Source organism: Mustelus asterias, chromosome 6 (assembly GCF_964213995.1).
Source record: "Mustelus asterias chromosome 6, sMusAst1.hap1.1, whole genome shotgun sequence".
Classification (NCBI taxonomy): Eukaryota; Metazoa; Chordata; class Chondrichthyes; order Carcharhiniformes; family Triakidae; genus Mustelus; species Mustelus asterias.
In genome coordinates, this window is record NC_135806.1 from 130,092,741 (window position 1) to 130,116,692 (window position 23,952).

General features: G+C 41.7%; 1 protein-coding gene across 3 annotated transcripts in view; it reads left to right on the forward strand.

The window, feature by feature from the left end:
- Positions 1 to 23,952, forward strand: part of fbxo8 (F-box protein 8) — a 110,897-nt gene that overhangs the window by 61,930 nt on the left and 25,015 nt on the right. The window contains exons 5-7 of one of the 3 annotated variants that reach the window (XM_078215116.1): positions 1,123 to 1,319; positions 8,098 to 8,223; positions 9,881 to 9,976. In XM_078215116.1, the coding sequence (XP_078071242.1) occupies positions 1,123 to 1,319; positions 8,098 to 8,223; positions 9,881 to 9,976 (419 nt within the window). Of the gene's footprint in view, positions 1 to 1,122; positions 1,320 to 8,097; positions 8,819 to 9,880; positions 9,977 to 23,952 lie in introns of those variants that run through there. The other 2 variants (XM_078215117.1, XM_078215118.1) reach the window with 2 other exon arrangements.

Consider the following 23,952-nt stretch of genomic DNA (forward strand, 5'->3'; position numbering starts at 1 on the left):
ACCCAGGGACTGCAAAGGAACAGCGATATATTTCCAAGTCAGGATGGTGATTGCCCTATTCTTGATATATTCCTTACAGTAGTGAGTAGGCGCAGTCCTGAAAGTATCTTCTTTCCCCTTTGAATCATTCTGACATTTTTCTTTTGATCATTTTTTCCATCAAATAAAGCCTTTCCCTCAGACTTAGCACCTTGGCTTTCTCAGCTCTGTACAAAGTTTGTTAACGTCACTTGTTTCCCCCACACTGAAAGACCTCCATAAAGTTTGCCAAAAGAGTCTGCAAACTTTGATTTCTCCATACTCTTGGTGCTTTTCATCTTGGTGTGAGCATAAAATCAGCTCATCCACACATTGTGTCCTTCTCACTCAGGAGCAGCAGCCTTCCCCAGCGCACCATTATTTTGGTACCTCTGAACTTCATCCTCTACTCTTCGTCACTCTACTTATAAAGTTTTGTTATTTCCCACCAGGCTTCAAACCTGACGTGCATTTTCCACGTTGTTCTGATGAGACTGCAGTGAACTTTAGCCATTTAAGCTCCTGAAAGAGAAACAACTTCCTCCAGTACATGAGTCCTGAGCAAGGGAGTATAACCTTAAAGTTAGAGCTAGTATGTTCAGGGGGAATGTCAGAAAGTGTTCCTTCACAAAAAGAGGAGTGGAAATCTGGAGGTCACTCTCAAAAGCTGCAGGTCGGTTATAAATTTTGCCACTGAGTGTGACCGATCTTTGTTAACAAGGGTATTAAGTTTTGTGGAACCCAAGCAGCTAATTGGAGTGAAGAGGCAGACCAGCCACGATCTAATTGAATGGTACAGCAGGCACAAGGGGTTGAATGGCTTTCTCTTATTCCCACGACCATGCCTTCAGTGACTTCAGCAGTAGTTATGCACGTGCTTAAATTTTTTTCCTCTCCAATGCTCACTGGCTCTTCTACCTTCTCTACCTTGAATTCTCTCTGAGCATCTCTTTTTTTTATTTTGCTAACTCGGCCAGCTAGCTCTCCAGCCTGGTGCCAGCAATTGTCTGAGCTGATGGAAGTATAAATGATTTACTTTTGTGACCCTAAATCACAAAAGCGATAAATGTTTCTCTTACCGCTGCAATCGTTTACTTTCTCTAGGAGGGACGTGTTAGATGAGCTTGTGACGCTGCACAATTTCAGCAACCAGTTCCTACCTAATGCACTAAGAGAGTTCTTTCGGCACATCCATGCTCCTGAAGAACGTGGCGAGTACCTGGAGACTCTAATCACCAAATTTTCGCAACGATTCTGTGCTTGTAACCCTGCTGTTACCAGAGATCTTGGCCTAAGCCCAGGTAATAACCTTTGACCTTTTACAGCCTTCCTTAGCATGTAGAGCTCCACTAGAATTTGCAAAGGCCAGGGCCAAAGAAATTAACTTGAATTCCTGCAGAGATTGTATAAACATGATCCCGCCAGCTCTTTGTTGCTTTCGAGTATTTTTGGAGTTCGGACCAGCAATACATTAATGAAAGAAAAGAATGTGCAAGAGTGCAGGATGACGATGACATTTTGCAATCTCTCCGAAACGAGAAGAAATCTCTCAAGCTTGCTGCTTTACTTTGTTCAGCTTTACCTTATAAGCCGATCATGATGCATGCATATTTTTTTCAAGGCTAGAGCTGAGTGACTAAGCTTTCTAACAATTTAATCTTTAATTATACCAATAATAGCACAACTCACACTAAATAAGCAACTGCATAGGCAGCTCAAATGTGTAACCTGATTCTTACTCTGGGTATAGAGTGCACTAATCGGTCAGTTACCAATGCCCAAATGGTGTTGCATTCTCCATTCTGCCCCCAGGAGAGACTTCTGCACACGTATATTGGGCTCAGAACCCTTCAGTTAGGGAGAAATGCTCCCGCTAGATAAATATTGAGTGCGTTGAGTGCAGATGTTGTAAGTTCCTTAAGTAAATTTATAAATTGCTTGTGCAAGTGCCCAATAATTGCACACCACACAATATCAAGCTCAATTTAATAGGAGGGTTGGTTTTAGTGCGTTCAGAAACCTGATCAGGCTTAACAGCTGGAGTTATGTTCCCATTTCCCTGGTAATGCACAACCAGAATTCCTTCTCATCAGTGCAGATAATGGGGAGGCAATGACCTGGTGGTATTATCGCTGGACTATTAATCCAGAAACTCAGCTAATGTTCTGGGGAACCAGGGTTCGAATCCCACCACGGCAGATGGTGGAATTTGAATTCAATTTTTAAAAACAAATCTGGAATTAAGGATCTATTGATGACCATGAAACCATTGTCGATTGTTGGAAAAACGTATCTGGTTCACTAATGTCCTTTAGGGAAGGAAATCTGCCATCCTTGCGCGGTCTGGCCTACATGTGACTCCAGAGCTACAGCAATGTGGTTGACTCTCAACTGCCGCTCTGAACAAGGGGGCCCAGCCAATGACAGCTATGTCCCACGAATGAATTTTTTAAAAATGTGGGAATAGCATTATTTGATCTAGTTTATTATTGTCTGTTAAAACTCAAACCAAACGAACAGATTAATTATAGTTTGTTACATTGAGTATGGCTTATTGATGAGAGAATGTTTGATCAACTTAAAATAGTAAGGGGTGAACATCACTGAGAAGTTAAATTCATAGGGAATATGGCGAGAGTTCTCTTGAGGCCTGGGCCACCGGTATGGTCTTGCATAAAGTGGGCAGCTTATCAAGAAATTTTGAATGGATGTCTCAGAAGCTTCTGTCCTTCATGTGGAAGCCTGAAAGGCACAAGCTGCAAGCTCGACTAAAGTCATAGGATTAATTTGTTAGTAGGGAGCCGTGTGACTCTACTTCAGAATTGTGCTTTTATTATAATGGTGACGAATGTCCATCGTCCATCCACAGCAATTTGGTTGACTCTCAAATGCCCTGAAATTGCCGAGTAAGCCACTCGATCAGGACAGTTAAGGATGGGCAACAAATGTCGGCCCAGCCAGCGCTCTCATCCCATGAAATAATTTTTTTTAATTGCTGTGTTTAAAAACAATTTATTGATTAAACTATTTCTTAAAACTATCAATGGAAAGAGCGATTTCATACTTGTGAAATTGAGAAACTGAACAATATTGTGAGTTTTTCATTAATTGATGAAGCTTCGAAACCTCATGTGGAACAGCCAGTTCATCCACTGTCAATTTGATTAAAATTAGAAAGTTTAAATCTAGCCTGGACACGGTGCTTTGAATTCTATTTCATATTTTTAATATTGCAACAGTTTAGCTTTTAATCTGTCATAATGTTTATCCAGTAAGAAGTCTCACGACACCAGGTTAAAGTCCAACAGGTTTATTTGGTAGCAAAAGCCACTAGCTTTCGGAGCGCTTGCTGTTCCTTCGTCAGGTGAGCGGGAGTTCTGTTCACAAACAGGGCATATAAAGACACACACTCAATTTACAAAATAATGGTTGGAATGCGAGTCTTTACAGGTAATCAAGTCTCAAAGGTACAGACAATGTGAGTGGAGAGAGCGTTAAGCACAGGTTAAAGAGATGTGTATTGTCTCCAGACAGGACAGTTAGTGAGATTTTGCAAGCCCAGGCAAGTCATGGGGGTTACAGATAGTGTGACATGAACCCAAGATCCCAGTTGAGGCCGTCCTCATGTGTGTGGAACTTGGCTATCAGTCTCTACTCAGCGACTCTGCGCTGCCGTGTGTCGTGAAGGCCGCCTTGGAGAACGCTGACCTGAAGATCAGAGGCCGAATGCCCGTGACCGCTGAAGTGTTCCCCAACAGGAAGAGAACACTCTTGCCTGGTGATTGTCGCTGCCCTGTTTGTGAACAGAATTCCCACTCACCTGACGAAGGAGCAGCAAGCGCTCTGAAAGCTAGTGGCTTTTGCTACCAAATAAACCTGTTGGACTTTAACCTGGTGTTGTAAGACTTCTTACTGTGTTTACCCCAGTCCAACGCCGGCATCTCCACATCATAATGTTTATCATCAGTTTTACTTCAAATAAAAAAGACACCAAAAGTGAAATAGAAAGCTGATTGCTAGACTTCCTAATTTGTGTTCTGAATTGTATTGACATGAATGTTGCCTGCCCATTGTTAGTCCCTGTTCCTACTGCAGGTTGACATGAGCTGTTTGACACCAGAGAAGCTATGAATAGAGCCCATAGTGAGCTCGTGAGCAGTCTGAAGGAAGGTGTTTGAGCTGATGACGCTGTCCTGACAACATGCTGCATCAGTGTTCTGGGGCTGCGATGATTGCCCTTTGGCAACCTGGGCTCTCTTTCTGTTTGTTCTGTATGCCTTTGACCACTGAAGGGTTTTTCCCTCAACCCTCATTGACCTCAAGTTGGTTTGCCGTCTCGGTGCTATATTCAATTAAGTCCTGCGTTGGGCGGCATAGAGTCATAGAGGTTTACAGCATGGAAACAGGCCCTTCGGCCCAACTTGTCCATGCCGCACTTTTTTTTTTAAAAACCCCTAAGCTAATCCCAATTACCTGCATTTGGTCCATATCCCTCTATACCCATCGTACCCATATAACTATCTAAATGCTTTTTAAAAGATAAATGTGAGACCTTGTCGAAAACCTTCTTAAAGTCTAAATATCTGAAGTACATCCACTGGCTATTGTGAACAGTTTGTACAAAAGTCAAGACAAAGAAATCCTGAAGGGGGAGTTGCAAAACCTGAGTTTGTTTTATGAGCAGGTTGGACTTGTGCTCATTGGAGTTGAGAAGCATGAGAGAAACATATAAGAATCCGATGGTAGCACAGTGGTTAGCACTGCTGCTTCACAGCACCAGGGACCCTGGTTCGATTCCCAGCTTGGGTCACTGTCTGTGTGGAGTTTGAATGTTCTCCCCCGGGTGCTCCGGCTTCCTCCCACAGTCTGAAAGACGCGTTGGTTAGGTGTATTGACCCGAACAGGCACCGGAGTGTGACGCCTCGGGAATTTCATAGTAACTTCATTGCAGTGTTAATGTAAGCCTTACTTGTGACTAATAAATAAACTTATATTAAGGACACTCATCTTCGCCTTTCACCTGACATCCGGGACCCAGATTTTAATGCTTCTCATGGTCCAGATGCTAAACTGTTTTAATTTATGCCTTTAACTTATGCCATCATTTTAAGCTACTGGTGGTATTACCTTGTGTCTATTTTTATGAGTAGTGTCAATTACTTAATGTTTTAAAAAAAAATGTTTGAATACACAGCCTGGTTCTTTGTATTTAGTTAGTGCTTTATTGCATTGTTAGAATGTCTCCAAGCACGTCCTTCTCATAATGAACTAATGAGTGTGGTGACTGTTAGAAAATTCCCTTCCCATGAGTCGCATTTTGTACTGTTCATTTAAGATGTGGATCAGGGGGAAATTTGTAAAAGCAAGGGAGTGAGATCAATAGACTGGCTCTTTCAAGGACTTGGGACCAGCAGGGAGAGGCAAGAAGTTTCCATCTGTGCTATTTGATTCTGTGCTTCTGAATTTGGATAAGCTAACTCTCTTCAACTGTGTGTACCTGTGAAGATATATAAGGTTCAGTTCCTCACTGCTCATGGAAAGTAGGGCTCATAAGAAGTACATCTCGGACACACGCCTATGAAATTTTGAGCACTTAAAAGGCTTGACCGAAAATCACATACTGTAAATGCTCAATTTTCTGCAATACCCTCCTTGTGAACATTACTCCCCATTGGAAGTGTGAACCTATCCTTTAGGGTTTGTTTTTCATGAATGATAGCATCTGGTGCGTTATGCGTTCAGCTGCTAAGTCCTTAGCTGTGGAGTTCCCTCCTAAACCTATCCATTTCTCTCTCCTCCTTTAAGCTACTTTATGGTCATTCATTTGGTCACCTGTCGTAATGTTGCATGACTCAGTAACAAACTTTGTTTGGTAATGCTTCAATGAAGTGCCTTGGGATGACATTAAAGCTGATATTTAAATGCAGTTGTAGGTTTTGTGTGGTACAACACCCATCAGGATAGAATAGTCTCCTATTTTCTTGTCTCCGGAGATTGCATGGCTTTTGGCTGACATTATGATGCTGAAGGCATTGCATTTGTGCCTGACAGGCTCGATGGACCCAACGCTTGCCTTCTGTATGATGCATTTGCTCTCTGGCCCAGTTAAGAACCACAACACCTTCCTTTTTAAAGGCACACAGAGTCGGCACCCATTAGACCAGTTGGCAACACATTCCAGAGGCTCACTAACCCCTGGGAAAAGGAACAGCCTAACATCCATAAGAACATAAGAAATAGGAGCAGGAGTAGGCCATCTGGCCCTTCGAGCCTGCCCCGCCATTCAACAAGATCATGGCTGATCTGAAGCGAATCAGTTCCACTTACCCGCCTGCTCCCCATAACCCCTAATTCCCTTATCGATCAGAAAACGATCTACCCGTGATTTAAACATATTCAACGAGGAAGCCTTCACCACTTCAATGGGCAGAGAATTCCAGAGATTCACTACCCTCTGAGAGAAGAAGTTCCCCCTCAACTCTGTTCTGAACCGGCCCCCCCCCTTATTTTGAGGCTGTGCCCTCTAGTTCTGGTTTCCCTTCTAAGTGGAAAGAATCTCTCCACCTCTACCCTATCCAGCCCCTTCATTATCTTATATGTCTCTATAAGATCACCCCTCATCCTTCTAAACTCCAACGAGTACAGACCCAATCTGTTTAATCTCTCCTCATAAGCTACACCCCTCATCTCCGGTGTCAACCTGGTGAACCTTCTCTGCACTCCCTCCAAGGCCAATATATCCTTTCGCAAATAAGGGGACAAAAACTGCACACAGTACTCCAGTTGCGGCCTCACCAGTGCCTTGTACAGTGCAGCAAGACCTCCCTGCTTTTATATTCTATCCCCCTCGCGATAAAGGCCAACATTCCATTCGCCTTCTTGATCACCTGCTGCACCTGCAGACTGAGTTTTTGCGATTCGTGCACAAGGACCCCCAGGTCCCTCTGCACAGTCGCACGATGTAATTTTTCTCCATTTAAATAATATTCCAATTTACTATTATTTCTTCCAAAGTGGATAACCTCACATTTGCTAACGTTATATTCCATCTGCCAGATCCTCGCCCACTCGCTCAGCCTATCCAAATCTCTCTGCAGACTTTCCACGTCCTCCATGCAATTCGCTTTCCCACTCACCTTCGTGTCATCAGCAAACTTGAATACCCTACATTCAGTCCCCTCCTCTAGATCATCTATGTAAATGGTAAACAATTGAGGCCCCAGCACCGATCCCTGCGGCACGCCACTGGTCACCAACTGCCAACCAGAAAAGCACCCATTTATCCCAACTCTCTGCTTCCTGTTAGATAGCCAATCCCCAATCCACGCCAACACCTTACCCCTAACTCCATGTACCCCAATCTTCTGCAGCAACCTTTTGTGAGGCATCTTGTCGAACGCCTTCTGGAAATCTAAAAACACCACATCCACCGGTTCCCCTCTGTCAACCGCACGAGTGACATCTTCATAAAAGTCCAGTAGATTCGTCAAACACGACTTTCCCTTCATGAATCCATGCTGCGTCTGCTTGATCGAACCATTCTTATTCAGGTGCTCTGTTATTTCCTCTTTAATAATGGACTCTAGCATCTTCCCAACTACGGACGTTAAGCTAACCGGCCTGTAGTTACCCGCCTTTTGTCTACCTCCTTTTTAAAACAGCGGCGTATCAGTAGCTGTTTTCCAGTCAGCCGGCACTACCCCAGAGTCCAGCGAATTTTGATAAATTACTACTAACGCATCTGCTATTACCTCAGCCATTTCTTTCAGTTAAGTCTTCCAACTTATTCTTGCTCTGATATAGTTCTCGCGGAAGTGACAATTTTTTTTTGTTAAATTCTCTGGTAAATTTTAAAAGTGTCAATAAGCTAAATAACTGGAATCTGACTTCCACTGCCAAAGTGAACAGGTAGCATCTGTCAGCTAAACGGAAAAATCAACCTTTGCTTAAACTGCTTCTATAGATTCTATAGATCCAACTGCTCAAACTTGTCATTAGCAAGACAGCAGTTCAGTACAATTTGGATAATCCTATCTAATGTCTACCTAATTTACTACAAGTTCTGTTTCTTTTATACAGATGCTGTTTATGTACTTTGCTATTCTTTGATCCTGCTGTCCATCGATTTGAATAGTCCGCACGTGAAGAACAAGATGTCCAAGCGGGAGTTCATCCGGAACACTCGTCGGGCTGCCCACAATATTAGTGAGGATTTTGTAGGACATCTATACGACAATATCTACCTTGTTGGTCATGTGGCTGCCTAAAAGCACCGTTAACAACACTTGCAGAACATGAAGGTCAAATCTATAAAGTTGCACAATGAAGTATATTGGCCTTTGTTGTAAACACGAGGATTATTTTAGTGCTGGCCATTGTGACCTCTGTGGACAATCAGATCCTTTCTGCATTCCATCTTGCCATTGTTAGCACTTTGGGTAACTGAATACCAGTTTATGTTTTATATTATTTTAGTTATCATGAGTTGCATATAGTAGTGCCAATGGTCTGATGCAGCAGTTTGGGAAAGCGATTAATTTAAAACTGGCAGAAAAGTATAAGGACTACAAAAGCATTAGAAATTGGTGGTTGGGTTTACAAATTAAGTGGGACTATGAACCCCCAATTCTTTTTTTTTCTTCCCCTTTTTTAATGCATGTAATGTGTGTAAATATTGCAAAATAAGAGATTTATAATCATATAATTTTATTGTGAAGTATTTTAACTAAAAGATTTTTCTCTGTACAAATTAGGTGACTATTTTCTCTTTGTTGAGTTAGATCTTTTATGTTATAGAAGCAAAAAAAAGCACTTTGTTATGCAGTCTTTGACATAGGAGGTAGTTAGAATACCAATCCCTTTTTTCTATGGGGTGATCTGCTACCCAGATTATACTTACAGAAGATCTATTTTCACATTTAGTATCCTGTCATGAAAGAACACTATTTTAACTGTTATCAAAACATCTTTGAAACTTTATCAAGTTGTGTGTGCTGGTTTAAAGAGTGCTTGAATGATTAGTAATTTTTATGAAATCCTTTTAAAACTTCTTAAAACACATTTTTCCTCAGCTTTCTTCTCTATAAACATATACTTTACCTTAGCTTTTCATCGTATTTTAATAGGAAGTTATCTTGAGATATTAGCACATTAGCAAGTGGAGATGATCATTCGAACCAAATTTGCGAATATAGTGGGCTGCATATTACAGTGAGGGGCAGCAAAGACAGCATAGAGCTGACTTGCTGCTCGCCAGCCCCACCCCATGCTGTGGGTGAGCCTGCAAGTGGGCCTTCCACCCCTTACTGTGGAGGGAGCAAGTCCCCCCCTTGAGAGGGGCGGGGGGGAGGGGGGGTGCGCAGCAACTCCAGCAGTAAGAGTGCATTAGTGGGCACTGCCAGGACTGCAAGCGAGCTCGTGAAGAAAGCATAATAGATCCAGAAGCAAGGCAAGTCTGGAGGTATTGGACAGGGAAGATTTTGAGCAGTTTAGGGAAGCGGGGGGATCTTGGGATTTGGCGAGCAGGCAGATAGGATGAAAAAGAAGTACTAACCCGCCCCCCCCCCCCCCCATGTGCAAAGGGCACCTTCTGATAGCCCTCCTTCCTTCCCATCCGACTGCCCATGCCTACTGTTATGGCCTGGGCAGCATATTATCGGGGTCAATTGGCTGGTTTAAAAAGCTCATGTGACCTTTGATTATTTGTTAAATATGGCTGGTGAGATGTTGATTGTGCCACCAACCACCTGCTGTGTTATGTGTGGGAATTCTTGCGGTGAGCAGGGAGGTGGTGGGGCTGGCAGCCACCCTACTTTACGTGCCCCTCTTTCTCTCCTTCCCCCTCCCCACCATCCTCCCACAGGAGACACCGCAATGACCATGCAAAATCCAGCTCAGCACTTAAGCCAGTCGGTATTTAAGTTGGTTCCTGTTGGATGCAAGAAAATCACCTTATTCAGTGAGTAGCCAAATCATCCAGAGTCATAAAGGGTTCCAAGTTCAATGCTTGTTCTGTGCCGGGTTAGCTGTTCTCGGCCATGATGTGAACGTGAGCATTAACATTGGCTTCAGTAACCTTAAGCTAGCTAGGGGCAAATCAGCCAGATTTTCCCTGGTTCAGCGCACAGCAATTGTTGAGTGAGACTTGACTGCGATGCCCAATGCAGTCAAATAGCCTTCCTGCAGTCTCAATCAAGCCCCGTGAGTGAATAATGATTGCACAGGCAAGGCATCAAAAAGCAGCCATCCTTCCCAGAACCTACACTTCCACATGGTGTCAATCTGAGAAGGAAGAGAGATGTGTTGGATGAGGATTAAAAACTGATTTTTGAAAATATTAAAGATCATTTTTTACGCAGCAAAAATTTCAGACACAAATGTCTATTCCCCAGATCCCTATGCTAAACTGTCCATTGATGCTCTATCAGGCTATACGTAGATTCCATTAACCACATGTACATGCAAGGCATGGTACTCCTGCAATCAAGGAGGAAGGCAAAACATAATTTGGTACTTTAGCACCTGGATTATAGTTCCTGCACATGTCGCTGATAAATATCCCATCAGGGAGTGATTTATGTGGTGTAGAGCTATTTGATTTAAGAAAAGAATACAGGCTGAGGTGGGATAAGGGTCCAAAATGACCTTTTTGTAATGCCCTTCTATAATGCACTGAAAATGCTCACTGTTTTCTTTCCATGTGATATGCTTCCAATTCCATAATGAGAACCCAATATCGTTCTGGTTTCCTGGCCATTTATGATCAGTACACTTTAATCTGTAAAGTAGATATATTACTGTTTTGAAGCATGAAAGACACAGTGCACCAACAGGCTAATGGAAAAATAATATTTAGGGTAGTATATTTGGTGAAGACACCATATTTTCTCTGGAACATGGAATTCTACCCAGATTAAGCTAATAAGTGCTAGTCTTTTGGTTGGCTGAAGTGGTTCTATGTAACATGGGTTTTGGCAGCTTCAACCTTGTCCTCTGTAACCACGATGCAGCACGAAATGACCATAATTTGACCCACATTGAGCAACAGCCAAGCAATATCAACTCAGATGTGTGAGAAAATGGAAAACCTCCCACTCGCGAGACAGGCTAGCTGCTGTAAAATTAGGGAGAAAGTTTATGTGGTTTGTGTTGAGCTAGAAGGATTGAATTTTATCCAGCGCTTTGGGATTCCCATGTCAAGACCAAATACGGGGTTCTCAGCCTGCACTTGTTGACAGCAGAGACAGGGTCAGCAATCTACCCAAAAGCAACTGGGCTTGCTGTCCAATTAAATATCATGGGTTGGCTCCCAGTGCTGCCGGCCTGATCAATGGACCAGCGTCTTAGCAGACCCGCCACTAGAAGTGAATGCTGCTCAAGCAGGTTGGGGGCGGCATGGGTGCTTCTATATGGAAGCCAGTAACCCGCACAAAATGAAGAGGAAACCCCTCCAGGTAGATCTGTAGACCAGGGGTGTAGCCTATCCTGCCTGCAGCATCAGTATTGGAGCACAGAACCTCCACCCACCTTGACCGCCCACCCCTCCACCATTAGCCCGGGAGGCCACCTCTAATGAGCTGGCAGCCTTCGCACACAGCAGAGTGCCATTCTATCACTGGCAAAATGTCGGCAAGATTGCAAAATCACCCCTAATTGGAGTCTTCAAGATGTAAGTCAGCTGCCCAGCTCCATGCAGCGGGCAACTGATCAACATCACAAGCCACTCCAGGGAAAGCTCCCCGGTGGTGAGAGTGCTTTCAGGGTTGTTCAGACATGACCCTTATTTTGTTACCCACCCCTGTCCTCCCAGCCTGCCTTCCTGGGGGCAGGAAAATTTGAGCTCTATTGCATTGTACAAAAATTGGAGAGGGAAGAATGATTCAACTCATCAGTACCCTCGCCTTCGCTTTTCCTAGTATTTTTAAGATTCAGACACACACACACACACACACATTAAGCTGTATTGATTGCAGCACATGCTAATCACACCAGCGTAAGGGTTGAGTTGAAAAGGCAAATGCTAGAAGATATCAACTGACACAATATAGTAGTCTTGAGAAGCAGTAGTGATGGACAATGGTTGCTGCTTTGCAAAGCCTGCTTCCGTATATAAAACCATTGGCCAAAACACTGATCTGAGAATTCTCTGCATCAGCCCAGGGAGTTGAACATTCAAGGCAGTCATGGAAATCTAATTGAAGATTTATCGTGACTTGGTTTTTCAGTACTGTGCTGTAGAAATACAAATAATACGTTCAAAGAATAGTGGGGAATGTTCAGGAAGCCACTTTTCAATGACTCAATTCATCATAAACATTTATTATCAAAGCATAGGATGATCTTTTCAGTGCTGTTTACAGACTCTTTTAAAAAATGTAAATCTAAATGTTGCTATAAGTAAGATATTAGTTGAATTGTAAGTAGGTAATTGCTCTTTTGCACAGGGGTTCATTGTTGAATTATCTTAATTGACTATTCTGTATATATAAGTTTATTCTATATTTCTCTGACAATTGCTGCTATCATGTATTCCAGCTTTCTGAAAATCTAGCCCCTGGATGCAAAATAAGATGACATTGTGGGGCGGGGGGATCGCATTTTAGATTAATTTTTAAATAAAGTTTTAGTTAGCCTTGAATAAGTTTATTTTTTTACATCTTTTGTTGATAGATTGTATATAACATTCGCAAAGTATAGGTTTTATACTAAGAACATAGGAATTGCTTACAATCCTGTTGTTGTATGATGCAACAATAATGGAGTTGTTGACTGGCTGTTAGCAACCAACCAGTCTCCATCAATTAGTCTACCGCAGACTACAGAATGAGATAGGAGCACCCCCCAATGATGGGAAGCTTTGAGAATCATAGGCTCAAAGTCATCTTGTTTCCTCCCACGCACATTCTTCTACAGTTGTCAAATTGGTTCTTTGGAGAACACATTGGCCAAAGATTTCCTCTCTGCACTTGCCAGCTTCTGATATTCCACCTGTCATAATTTGAAGGAAAATAATTTTGCAGGAAATCCGGGTTGGTATGTGCCCGATGTTTGTTTAGCAAAATAGTAATGTGTTTATAAAGAAGAAATTAGATTTAGCTCTTTGGGCTAAAGGGATATGGGGGGGAAGGGGGGGCATCAGGATATTGAATTCTATGATCAGCCATGATCAAAATGAATGGTGGAGCAGGGTCGAAGGGCCAAATGGCCTACTCCTGCTTCTAGTTTCTATGGTTCTAATTCATTTATAGTTTTTTCACATGGCGCGCACAGAGCAAAGCTTCCCTTTCTCAATTTTGAGCCTCATATTGACTGGTTGTCATGAAATGCGGAAGGGACTAATTAATTTTTATAATTCTCTTTGTCAATAGTATAAACAGGGTTTTATTCTAATCGAGTGTGTCCATCCTCCAATTAAAAGGTTGTTATGGCACTGCTGGGCCTTGAGTTTGAGGAATTTAGCTTTCGATGCAATTTTGAAGTTTGGCAAAAGACACTAGAATAAACTTTTTGTAGTTGAAGGTTTTTTAACTCATTCATGGGATGTGGGCATCACTGGCTAGACCAGCATTTATTGCCCATCCCTGACTGCCCTTGAGAAGGTGGTGGTGAGCTGCCTTGAACTGCTCCAGATCCTGTGCTGTAGGTACATCCATGTTGCTGTTAGGGAGGGAGTAACAAGAAGTTGAAGTGAAGGCAACCCTAACTTAACTTCTGGTGAACTGACAGATCTAAAAATTAGGTCCCGCATTCTCGAGTTACAAATTGCATTGTGTTCCCCAAATTTACGAAATCACATATATGGGCGGCACAGTGATTAGCACTGCTGCCTCACAGCGCCAGGGACCTGGGTTTGATTCCTGGCTTAGGTCGCTATCTGTGTGGACTTTGCACATTCTCCCCGTATCTACGTGGATTTCCTCTGGATGCTCCGGTTTCCTCCCACAGTCCAAAGATGTGCAGGCAAGGTGCATTGGCCATGTTAAATTCTCCCTCAGTGTACCCAAACAAGCGTCGGAGTGTGGCAACTGGAGGATTTTCACAGTAACTTCATTACAGTGTGAATGTTAGCCTACTTGTGACTAATAAATAAACTTTTTTTACTTTTTTAACCGGGGAACCCCAGTCCATCATTATTGATTCCATCCTCATGGTACTTGGAGTAGAAGCAGTGAGATATGCCCTAGAATGCTGCATGTCTTGGTACCCTATGGCCCATGACAAATAATAAACCCATTCATTTCACTACAGTTCTATTTGGGAACCGAATGTCCTGCTTTACGGCTTCATTTTGATGCTTTATGCAAGATTCAAATGTAGTAATACTGACTATAATGCAGGGATTTTTTAAAAACAAATAAAGAAATCCAAATGTAACCATCTCCAGTCCTCATTCTGTTTTAATGCACTGAAACTTATTTTGAATCTACTGCATATTTTAGTGCAAAGATTTAAGAACTAACTAATTGTCGCTTGATAGCACAGAATTTAGAGTACTGCTGAAAAAAGAGACATGCTGTTGAAGCTTTTCATCGTGCACTCATCAGGACAGGTTAACTAATTATCCTAGAAATCTCCCCACTGAATTTGTTGCACAGTCTCACTTTTTTGTGTCCTTTTTTTGAAAAAGGATGTTATACTTTCACTATCGGGGACCTTAGTGCAATGTACAAAGGCTTTCCCTGTTTCTATAGCATTTGATTTGGACTTTTTTAAAACAACATAACCAATCTGATGTTCTATGGTTTTACTGAAAATGATGGTAAGAAAAATAGCTTCAATATGCAACCAGCTGCGCAGGAAATCTGACCATCAAGCAACTGTGGAGTTTACAGATTTTACTGTATAACAGTAACAGGGAAGCGGTGAAAAACTTGGCTATTTGAGACATTGACTGCAACAAAATTAATTTTTTAAATAATATATTTGACAGAACACCATTTTTTGAGAAATCCTCTATTCATAAAATGATGTCAATACTATATGCTTTTCAAAAAATGTAGTTTTATTGAAAGATGCGACGGTGCACAGGCTTGCATTGTTAATTAGCCTTTGTATCAAAAATTTCTATTTGAATATTTTACACTGCTTGGTATTTAAGCAGCAATAAACCATGTTATTTGATTGGAGATAGTTGCTGTATGTCAATGAGAAATAGATTTACTCACGTTGCAAGACCTTTTGTCTCGAGTTTTTTATTCGCACCCTTTTGTTGACTTATGAATAGTGCTGGAGAAACTTTCCTCTGTGCACTGGGAGAATTGTAGACCTTTTTTTATATAAATAATTGCAAGTATGACATCCCAGAGGAAACTTGCCTCCAGAGTGGAATATTTTGCATTTTGTTTCCCACCCTCCCCTTTATGTGATTTAAAAGCTGCAATTTTATGCCAGAGAAGAGTGAGGTTACCTGAAATACAAGGCTTCTTCAAATGTGTGTATTTTCAATGTGAATGTATTCGCAGACTGAGGTAAAGATCTGTTGACTCGAGGCAATGAATGTATGGGAACTTTTTAAGAAATGACTGGAAGGATGCTTAATGGAATTAAATATTTCTGTTTTCCTTTACATCTGTACTTTGAGGTTTCTAATTTTTATTAAAAACGGCTTGTCAAGTTGCTATCTTGTTTTTTTTTGTGTGATACTAAAGCATCTTGCATCCAGCATCAAGTCAAACACATGTATCAGCCGTACAATATTATTTGTAAAGAAATTTTAATTACTTTGAACTTTAATAATGAGATTATTAGGGAGAATTATTTTGACAATATTCAAGGAACAAGCCACGAGGGGCTGAATGGCCTACTCCTAGTTCGTATGTGCATTGAAGCTAGCAACTCGCGATGTAGCTTGTGTTTTTATTTTGTGAGCGGGTTGTATGATAAATACCTTGTTCCATGTTTTATAGAATAACTGACTAAAAACAAATCCCTACAGGAAGTGACTATGGGTCTGATTCTGCATTATATTCAGTTTTAGTTTTAAACTTGCTGACTTTTAATTACGGTGGCACAATGGTTTGCAGTGCTGTCTCACAGCACCTGGGACCCAGGTTCGATTCCCGGCTTGGGTCACTGTCTGTATGGAGTCTGCACGTTCTCCCAGGCTTGCGTTGGTTTCCCCCAGGTGCTCTGCTTTCCTCCCACAGCCTGAAAGACGTGCTGGTTAGATGCATCAACCATACTAAATTCTCCCTCCAGTGTACCCGAACAGGTGCTGGAGTGTGCTGACTAGGGGATTTTCACAGTAACTTCATTGCAGTGTTAATGTAAGCATACTTGTGACACTTAATAAATAAATTTAAAATTTGAGATGCACATTTAAGGTTTACTGACAATAGATTTTGGTTCAATGCCCTCCTATCTTCATTGTGTATCTTCATTAGCATGGAACTTAGCACACTGAAAGATAGAAAGAGAAGGATTCATTGTTGAAATAAAATGTATCATGTTAAAGTGGCTAAGTTAATTTTGGTAAGTACACACAATACCAATCTACTAATGGCTTTTACAGAGAGGATGCTCCACAGTTTCTTGGGTCACATTTTGTGTTGAGCACAATTTGTCAAGTTGCACATAATTAAAGGCAATTTTGAAGTCCTATCCTGGTGTATGCTTTTTACTATGTGCCATTTCAATCTTGCTGATAATAGTACATTTGAACTCCATAAACTCCATGCAGTATACAAAAACCGAGGATCACTGAAGGATGGAATACCAATTTATTTGGGAATTTGTTAAAGATTTTCTCATTGTGAAGTTGTTTACTGCCTGCCACACAAATACATTGAAGGTCAAAATGGTCAGATTGCGATTTCTCATAAACTGAGGCAAGGAATTAAAAACTGTTCCCAGTGTCTTTTAACTCCTTTAATAGAAAGACCAATTTAATTTCTGTCTGAAACAGTGCTATCCAATCTGTGACCCTAAGCCCTGGTAATTCAACCCTCGGCAATTCATTCCTATTTGCAGTTGCATTATCTGTTGATTTACAATGGATGAATTTATTGGGCAAGGAGCTTTGGAAAGGACTGTTTTTAGATTGAATATAACTTTATATGTGACCCTGGAGCCATTTGATAGACATCCAGGTAGCCCTTGTTTAAGAAAAGCTGGAACACCCCTCAAGCTTGTAGTGTGTTTCAGTTTTAAATCTTACCAGGAGAATTATTTAGTTTTACAGAAATGATATCTGTTTAATTCTTTTTGAAAGATGTGTTAAATTATTTGTATTGAAATTTGCAATCAGTGTGGTGTGATAGCAGTAGCTCTTTTTTTTCTTCGGGAGTTTATAGTATCTAGCCTTAAAACCACATGGGGTCAAGTTTTCATGATATTTTACAGATCCCAACATTTTTTAAAAAGGAACAATGTTTGGGGAGAAGTCAAGAGAATGGCACTCAAATTGCTTATTGATTGTGACATTGCAGGCCTGGTAGGCTGAATGGCCTCCGAAACTGTAACAATTTGTGATTTAATCATTAGTGACCAGAGAGATACATTAAATCCAATCCCTCTGTATCTCTATGGGGCAAGGCCAGCATCTGGTGAACTGATTGGCTTATTAAGTTAAGGTTCAAAGAGTCACTGAATTGTTGTGGCGCAGAGGGAGACCATTTGGCCCATCGTGTCTGCACCAGCTCTCCAAATAAGCAACTCACCAAGTACCAAACCCCATATTCTCCCATAACCCTGAACATTCCTCTTTTTCCAGATAACACTCTAATTCCCTTTTGAACCTGCCCCCACCACATTCAGGCGCTGCAGAAAACAGTTTCTCCTCATCTCTTTTGCTAATTAATTTAAATATATGCCCAGTGGGAACAGTTTCTCTCTATCTACTTCCTCTATCTAATCTCCCCTCATCCTTTGCTCTCAGGAAAGCAGTCCTAATGTTTCCAATTTATCAACACAACTGAACGCTGGAACCCTTCTCCTGAATCCTTTTAGCACCCTGTCCAATACCTTCCCTTTTCCTAAAGTGTGTACACCCCCAATCCTCCATTACAATTCAGCTGAGGCCAAATCATATGGCGAGTAGGCCAGATGGCACCCTCCAAGTGATTGGTGATGGACCATGGTTGTTGTGATCACCTCGCTTTATCATTCCGGATTTGATTAACTGGATTTAAATTCCCACGGGGTTTGAACCCGTGCCCCCGAATGTATTAGCCTACTGGTTACTCCGCTGCATTCTTGCTATACTTTACAATGCTCTGGATGGCAAATGTAATTTTCAGTATTGTTCACAGTACCGTTATGTCCTAGGGATTGGAATTGTTCTGGGTTTAGACCACAGTTTGCTTCAGGAAACCAGCCCCCCCCCCCCCCCCCCACCTGATTGGAAGAACGATGTTAATCAGAGAATCCCTACAGTGCAGAAGGAGCCACTCGGCCCATCGAGTCTGCACCGACCACAATCCCCGTCCAGGCTCTATTCCCGTAACCCCACACCTTTACCCTGCTAATCTCCCTGACACTAAGGGTCAATTTAGCATAGCCAATCCACCTAACCTGCACATCATTGGACTAGAAAGATTTCTACTCCTCATAGACTAGAAATATAATGCATTTCTTACTGACACCCCACAACAAACTAAAGATACAGTGACTGCTGGAAAAGCTGCGGTCTGTGACAGTTCCAAATCAGTCTCATGTAAAATTGAAATGTCGAGTGTTACCTTCAGATAGATGATCGCGCCCTGAATTCAACTTTATTTTTCATGTAATCCGATTTTTTTTCTGTTTTCCTCAAATTATTTCAGTTTAAATTATCACTCATTCCATATCTTCACCCCAAGGAGCGTGAGAATTCAACGCCAGATAATCTCAGTCACAAACTCTGCGGGGCACACAGTGAGAGAGAATATCGAGGAAGAAACAATACGAATGGATTTCGCTCTGCCTTTTAAATCACATCACGGTTTCAGGACAAAATAAATCCTGGATTTATTCATTGCAGTTAATCTGACCCGCGCTCTTAAAATATAACAACGCATTAAATGTGTTTCATTTGTGCTTTTGTTTTTTTTTACCCCATTCCATTGTCTTTAATAATAGGTTGATTGAACTTGCGATAATAACTTCACCATGGACAATATCTCAGCCAGAATATCACCTCGATTTTCACAGTAACTTCATTGCAGTGTTAGTGTAAGGCGACATGTGACATTAATAAATAAACCTAAAACTTAAACTTGCGTTGGAGACGGAACGCTGGCGCTCAAACCATAGTCAACCGCGCCCCTTGTGGGTAATACAGTGTAACAATATATACACCGCCTCAGATTGATACTCCACTCGACATCCCACTCAGAATGCTAGCATGCTGACCTCTATAGTAAAAAGCCAACATCGAAAAATATAATGTATGCATTTGATAATACTTAATGTTAGATCTTTGAGCTTCTAAAGCCTACCTTCTGCCACGACCAACTACCCGATTCAGTGCATCTTACTGCACGCGTTGGAAAAAAACGAAACATTAAATGTACAAAATACAATGGGAGTCACTTTTGGAGTACTGCGGTTATTAATGTGCATATTTTTCTTGACACCGTTGGCACAGACAGCTGTTTTTTTCTTTTAAATGTAAACTAGATGAACACAAACTGTTGCACAAAACCGAGACTTCCCGTTAATGAAATACGGATCTGAGTCACAAATATGCACCCATCTTTCTACCCCTCATCCATCCAAATCTCCCTGCCCACCGCACGATTCGCTATTCATTGCCGCACCTCGAAAGTTTCACCGTGCGTGCCCGAAATAAAGTCAGCAATCTACATGTTTGTCTCGAGAGAAATCAAACAAAGGCTTTGCGCATTAACCGCTTCTGCTGGTTCAAAGGGGTCTTCGTTACTTCAGAGTTTCAAGCACGCCATTGAGGAACTTATTAATCGCTTTGGGAAATAAATTGACCCTCCTATTCAGTGCGCAGATTAACAGCAGAGCCCCGGTTCAATTATCTCTCTGTTTCAAAATTGACCCAGTAGAATTTATTTAATATTATAAAAACCTGAATGTTTGTTTTCCAAGAAAAACAAATCAGAAATAAATCCCGCAAAACTTGGGAGGTTAGAGGAGCGCTCGGACACTACAATGTGTCTTGCTGCCACTGATGTTGGGAATAAGCATTTGTGTTTGTGTATGTGTGTTTGCATACTAATCGATGATCAGGGTGCAGGAATGGGAACGATAAAATTACCTATCGCTAGCTTTCCTGGTAGGCGATTAGGGGAAACACTCTACATCAGAGGGGGCTGGATAGGGGAGTTCAGAGGGCTTTCTCTCTCTCCACTGGCAGGGAAGAGTCACAGTTGGAAGGTAAATTCGTGGCCAGTAGAGATTAATGGGACCTGTGTTAAACTCGCCGACTTGACGCTGCAGTTTGTCAACACAAGGAATTGGGGAATCCCGACGCCACACTGTCGCCCCGGGCGGCCTCTCCGGAACAAAATTGCAGGCACATTATGGCTGTTTAGCACATTCCGAGGAAACAATCGCCGCGAAAGCGTTTAAAGGTTCATCGTATTGACAGACAGATGATTTTTATTGTTCCTCTCCCTGGGTCAAAACAAACCTGGGAATTGAACGAACTTTAGAAAACTCGCAGTCCACTAAACTCAATTAAAATTATTCTGATCTCTAAATTCAGCAAAGAAAACACGAGGCAGATGTTTAATGTATCAACAAACACCCCTGCCGCCTTATTTATAAACAATTTCTGGAGGGGATGCCGTTGATACAATTGCCTTTATCAACCATTGTTGATTAATGATTCCACAGGCTTTGACTCCTGTGTCTCAATGTTGTCTCGTTTCCCATCACTTTTTAAAGAATACAAACGAGGTTCCAGGCAAATTAATTGAACTAAAATGTGTGTAAGTGATGGAAGCGAAAGTCTGGTTGAAACAAAAAGCTCGAAATCTTTCCTCCGTTCATTTTAACGACAATTTGCAAATTAAAATTTATCTGCGGAAATTTTGATAAAAGAATCAGCCTTATCTGTAGCCAAATTTGCGGGCAATAAATGTATTTGTTTGCCACAAGCACAATTATATATTTTTTAAAACAAAAAAATATGTAACTCCAGCCTGCAAGCCAGTGTGCCTTGGTTTAAACCGGGGTGGGTGAATTTCCCTCTAAATGTTATGTGTCTGAGAAGGACCCACACACTTTATTAGGCACATTCTTGTCAATGGCTATACCCGTTTGCTGGGAAGCAAAACACGCGTTGATTGTGTGCGTTTGGGAGGGGGGGGGGGCAAGGGTTTGTGTGAAAAGCGCTTAATGATTGAAATAAATGAGTGTCCCACTTTTCACACTGTTTAGCCTGGGCTGGGGGGAGAGAGGTGTTGGAGAGATTCGACCCGTGTTCCTTATGGATAATGACCGCTTCGACATGAATCGCTGGACCGAACCTCCACAGATTCCTCGATGCATCACCCCCCCCCCCCCCCCCCCACCAAACGTGCAGGCAAAACTTGAAAACCCCAACCGCCAGCCAAAACCTGAGTACTAACACTTGCAAAACAACAATTTTATCCTGTTTATGTCCTTGACTGTAAGAATGAAGTGACGGGATCCCGGGAGAGTTCCTGGAGTAAAGTGGAATGTTATTAAGTCTTTTTAATATATATATATATATATATATATATATAATGAAGCATTTATTATGAGGATCTGATTGTCACTGAGACTTGAAGGGGGAAATATGCTTATGTAGTTGCTAGGTTTCAACTTTGTATTGTTCTATTTATGGGCCAGATGCAACTCGCTGGATTCTTTATTTTATATAAAGAATTTCCTTCTATAAACATGCACGCAATATTGAGTATTGCGAGTGTGTAACCATTCTGGTACCTGTTTACCATGGATTCGAAACCGATGCTAGTAAATCCCATCTGGAAGACATTAGGCGCGTTATTACATTATTTCATTTCTCATTAAACCCAATTCAAAGTAAGAATTCGTTCGCAGATGCTCCAGTTAACTGGCTATGGAGAGAAACGGAGGTTTGGGGCGCGGTGCGCTCTTGCATTGCATTGCCGGAGTGTTTTATTCCGCACTGTAACCGCTGGGGGTGGGAGTTGTTTTCTGATCCGGAGCTCAAGTCGCTGAACAAACTCAGGTCCTGCTAATCAGTTGTGCTAACGTTTGTTGGAGGTGAGAGGGGGAGTAGGAATGATGGGAGGGGAGGGAGGGGGGAATCGAAATCAGAAAAAATGGAAATGCATAGGGCGCAGAGGGATCTAGCAGACACAAACTAGTTTCAGAATTTGCTCCTGTCTTGAGGAACACTGGAATAAAATCGAGAAAAAGACCAATCCATCACTCAAACCAACCTCCCATCTGTCTACACTTCCCGCTGCCTCGGAAAAGCAGCCAGCCTAATTAAGAAACCCACACACCCCTCCATTCTCTCTTCCACCTTCTTCCTTCGGGAAAAAGATACAAAAGTCTGAGGTCGCCTACCAACAGACTCAAGAACAGCTGTCAGACTTTTGAATGGACCTACCTCACATTAAGTTGATCTTTCTCTGCACCCTAGCTATGACTGTAACACTACATTCTGCTCTCTCTCTCCTTTCCCTCTATGTAAACGGTATGCTTTATATAGCATGCAAGAAACAATACTTTTCACTGTATACTAGTACATGTGACAAGAATAAATCAAATCAAATCAAATCACAGCGCTAGAGACTTAGGTTCAATTGTGGCCTCGGGTGACTGACAGTGAGTTCTCCCCGTGTCAGCGTGGGTTTCCTTCGGGTGCTCCGGTTTCCCCCCACAATTTAAAGTTTAAAGTTTATTTATTAGTGTCATAAGTAGGCTTACACTAACACTGTAATGAAGTTACTGTGAAAATCCCCTAGTCCAAAAATGTGCAGGTTAGGTAGATTGGCCATGTTAAATTGCCCCTTAGTGTCCCAACTGCGCAGATTAGGGGGATTGGCGTGATAAATATGTGGGATTACTAGAATGAGGTGAGCGAAAGGGCCTGGGTAAGATATTCTTTTAGAGAGTCCGTGCAGACTCAATGGCCTCCCTCTGCACTGTAGAAAGTCTATGATCTTCATAGCTGTAGTTATCATTTCGATTCCCCCGAGATAAAAATATTTATTCTGACTATAAAGGCAAGATGTCTAAATATTTACATATTAAAATATTTAAATCTAAATAATTTGTGTTGTCATTTTAAGAACACTGCGAATCCTCTCTTTAAAATGCTTGATAGGAGAGAGAGAGATCAGCTGTCTCCGAATAAATTTCACTTTTAAAATTATATTAACACCAATGTCATTCTGTAGTTTTGCTGAAAGCTAACTAATTTATGGGCAAAAGAGTTGGAAATTGATTTTTTAAAAATAACTCATCAAATCGACATTGTTGATGTTACATTGTTGTAGTTACATGCACTACAGTGAAAAGTTAAAGGCAGAACGACCTCATAAATAATTAATCAGTTACTCTAATAGTCACACAGTCTGTGTGTCACACTGTCCTTCCTGGAACACACATGGCGGCAAATATTTTATTAAATGAAGAAAGGTAAAACGGTTGCAGTTCACGTCAGATCTCTTAACAGGGCTTCAAAGGGAGGTAGAGAGATTTCAGCTCAGAAGTAGACTGACAAACTTATCACCAGCGGCAACAGAGGGGAACAGTTCAATTTACCTGAAGCCTCGCTGGACACATCTACCTGGGGGATTTTCACAGTAACTTCATTGCAATGTAAGCCTAACTTGTGACACTAATAAATAAACTGAACTGTTCTCCGCCCAATTTATTTTTAAATAGCAGAGACAAACCAACCAGCTTGCCAGGAGGCAGACAGGAGATGCCACATAGGCGTTCTGGTAAAATCTGAGCAAGTCAATGCCTGCTGTAAAAAAAATGCAGTGTGTACAGTACCTTCAACTGACCGGGGACAAC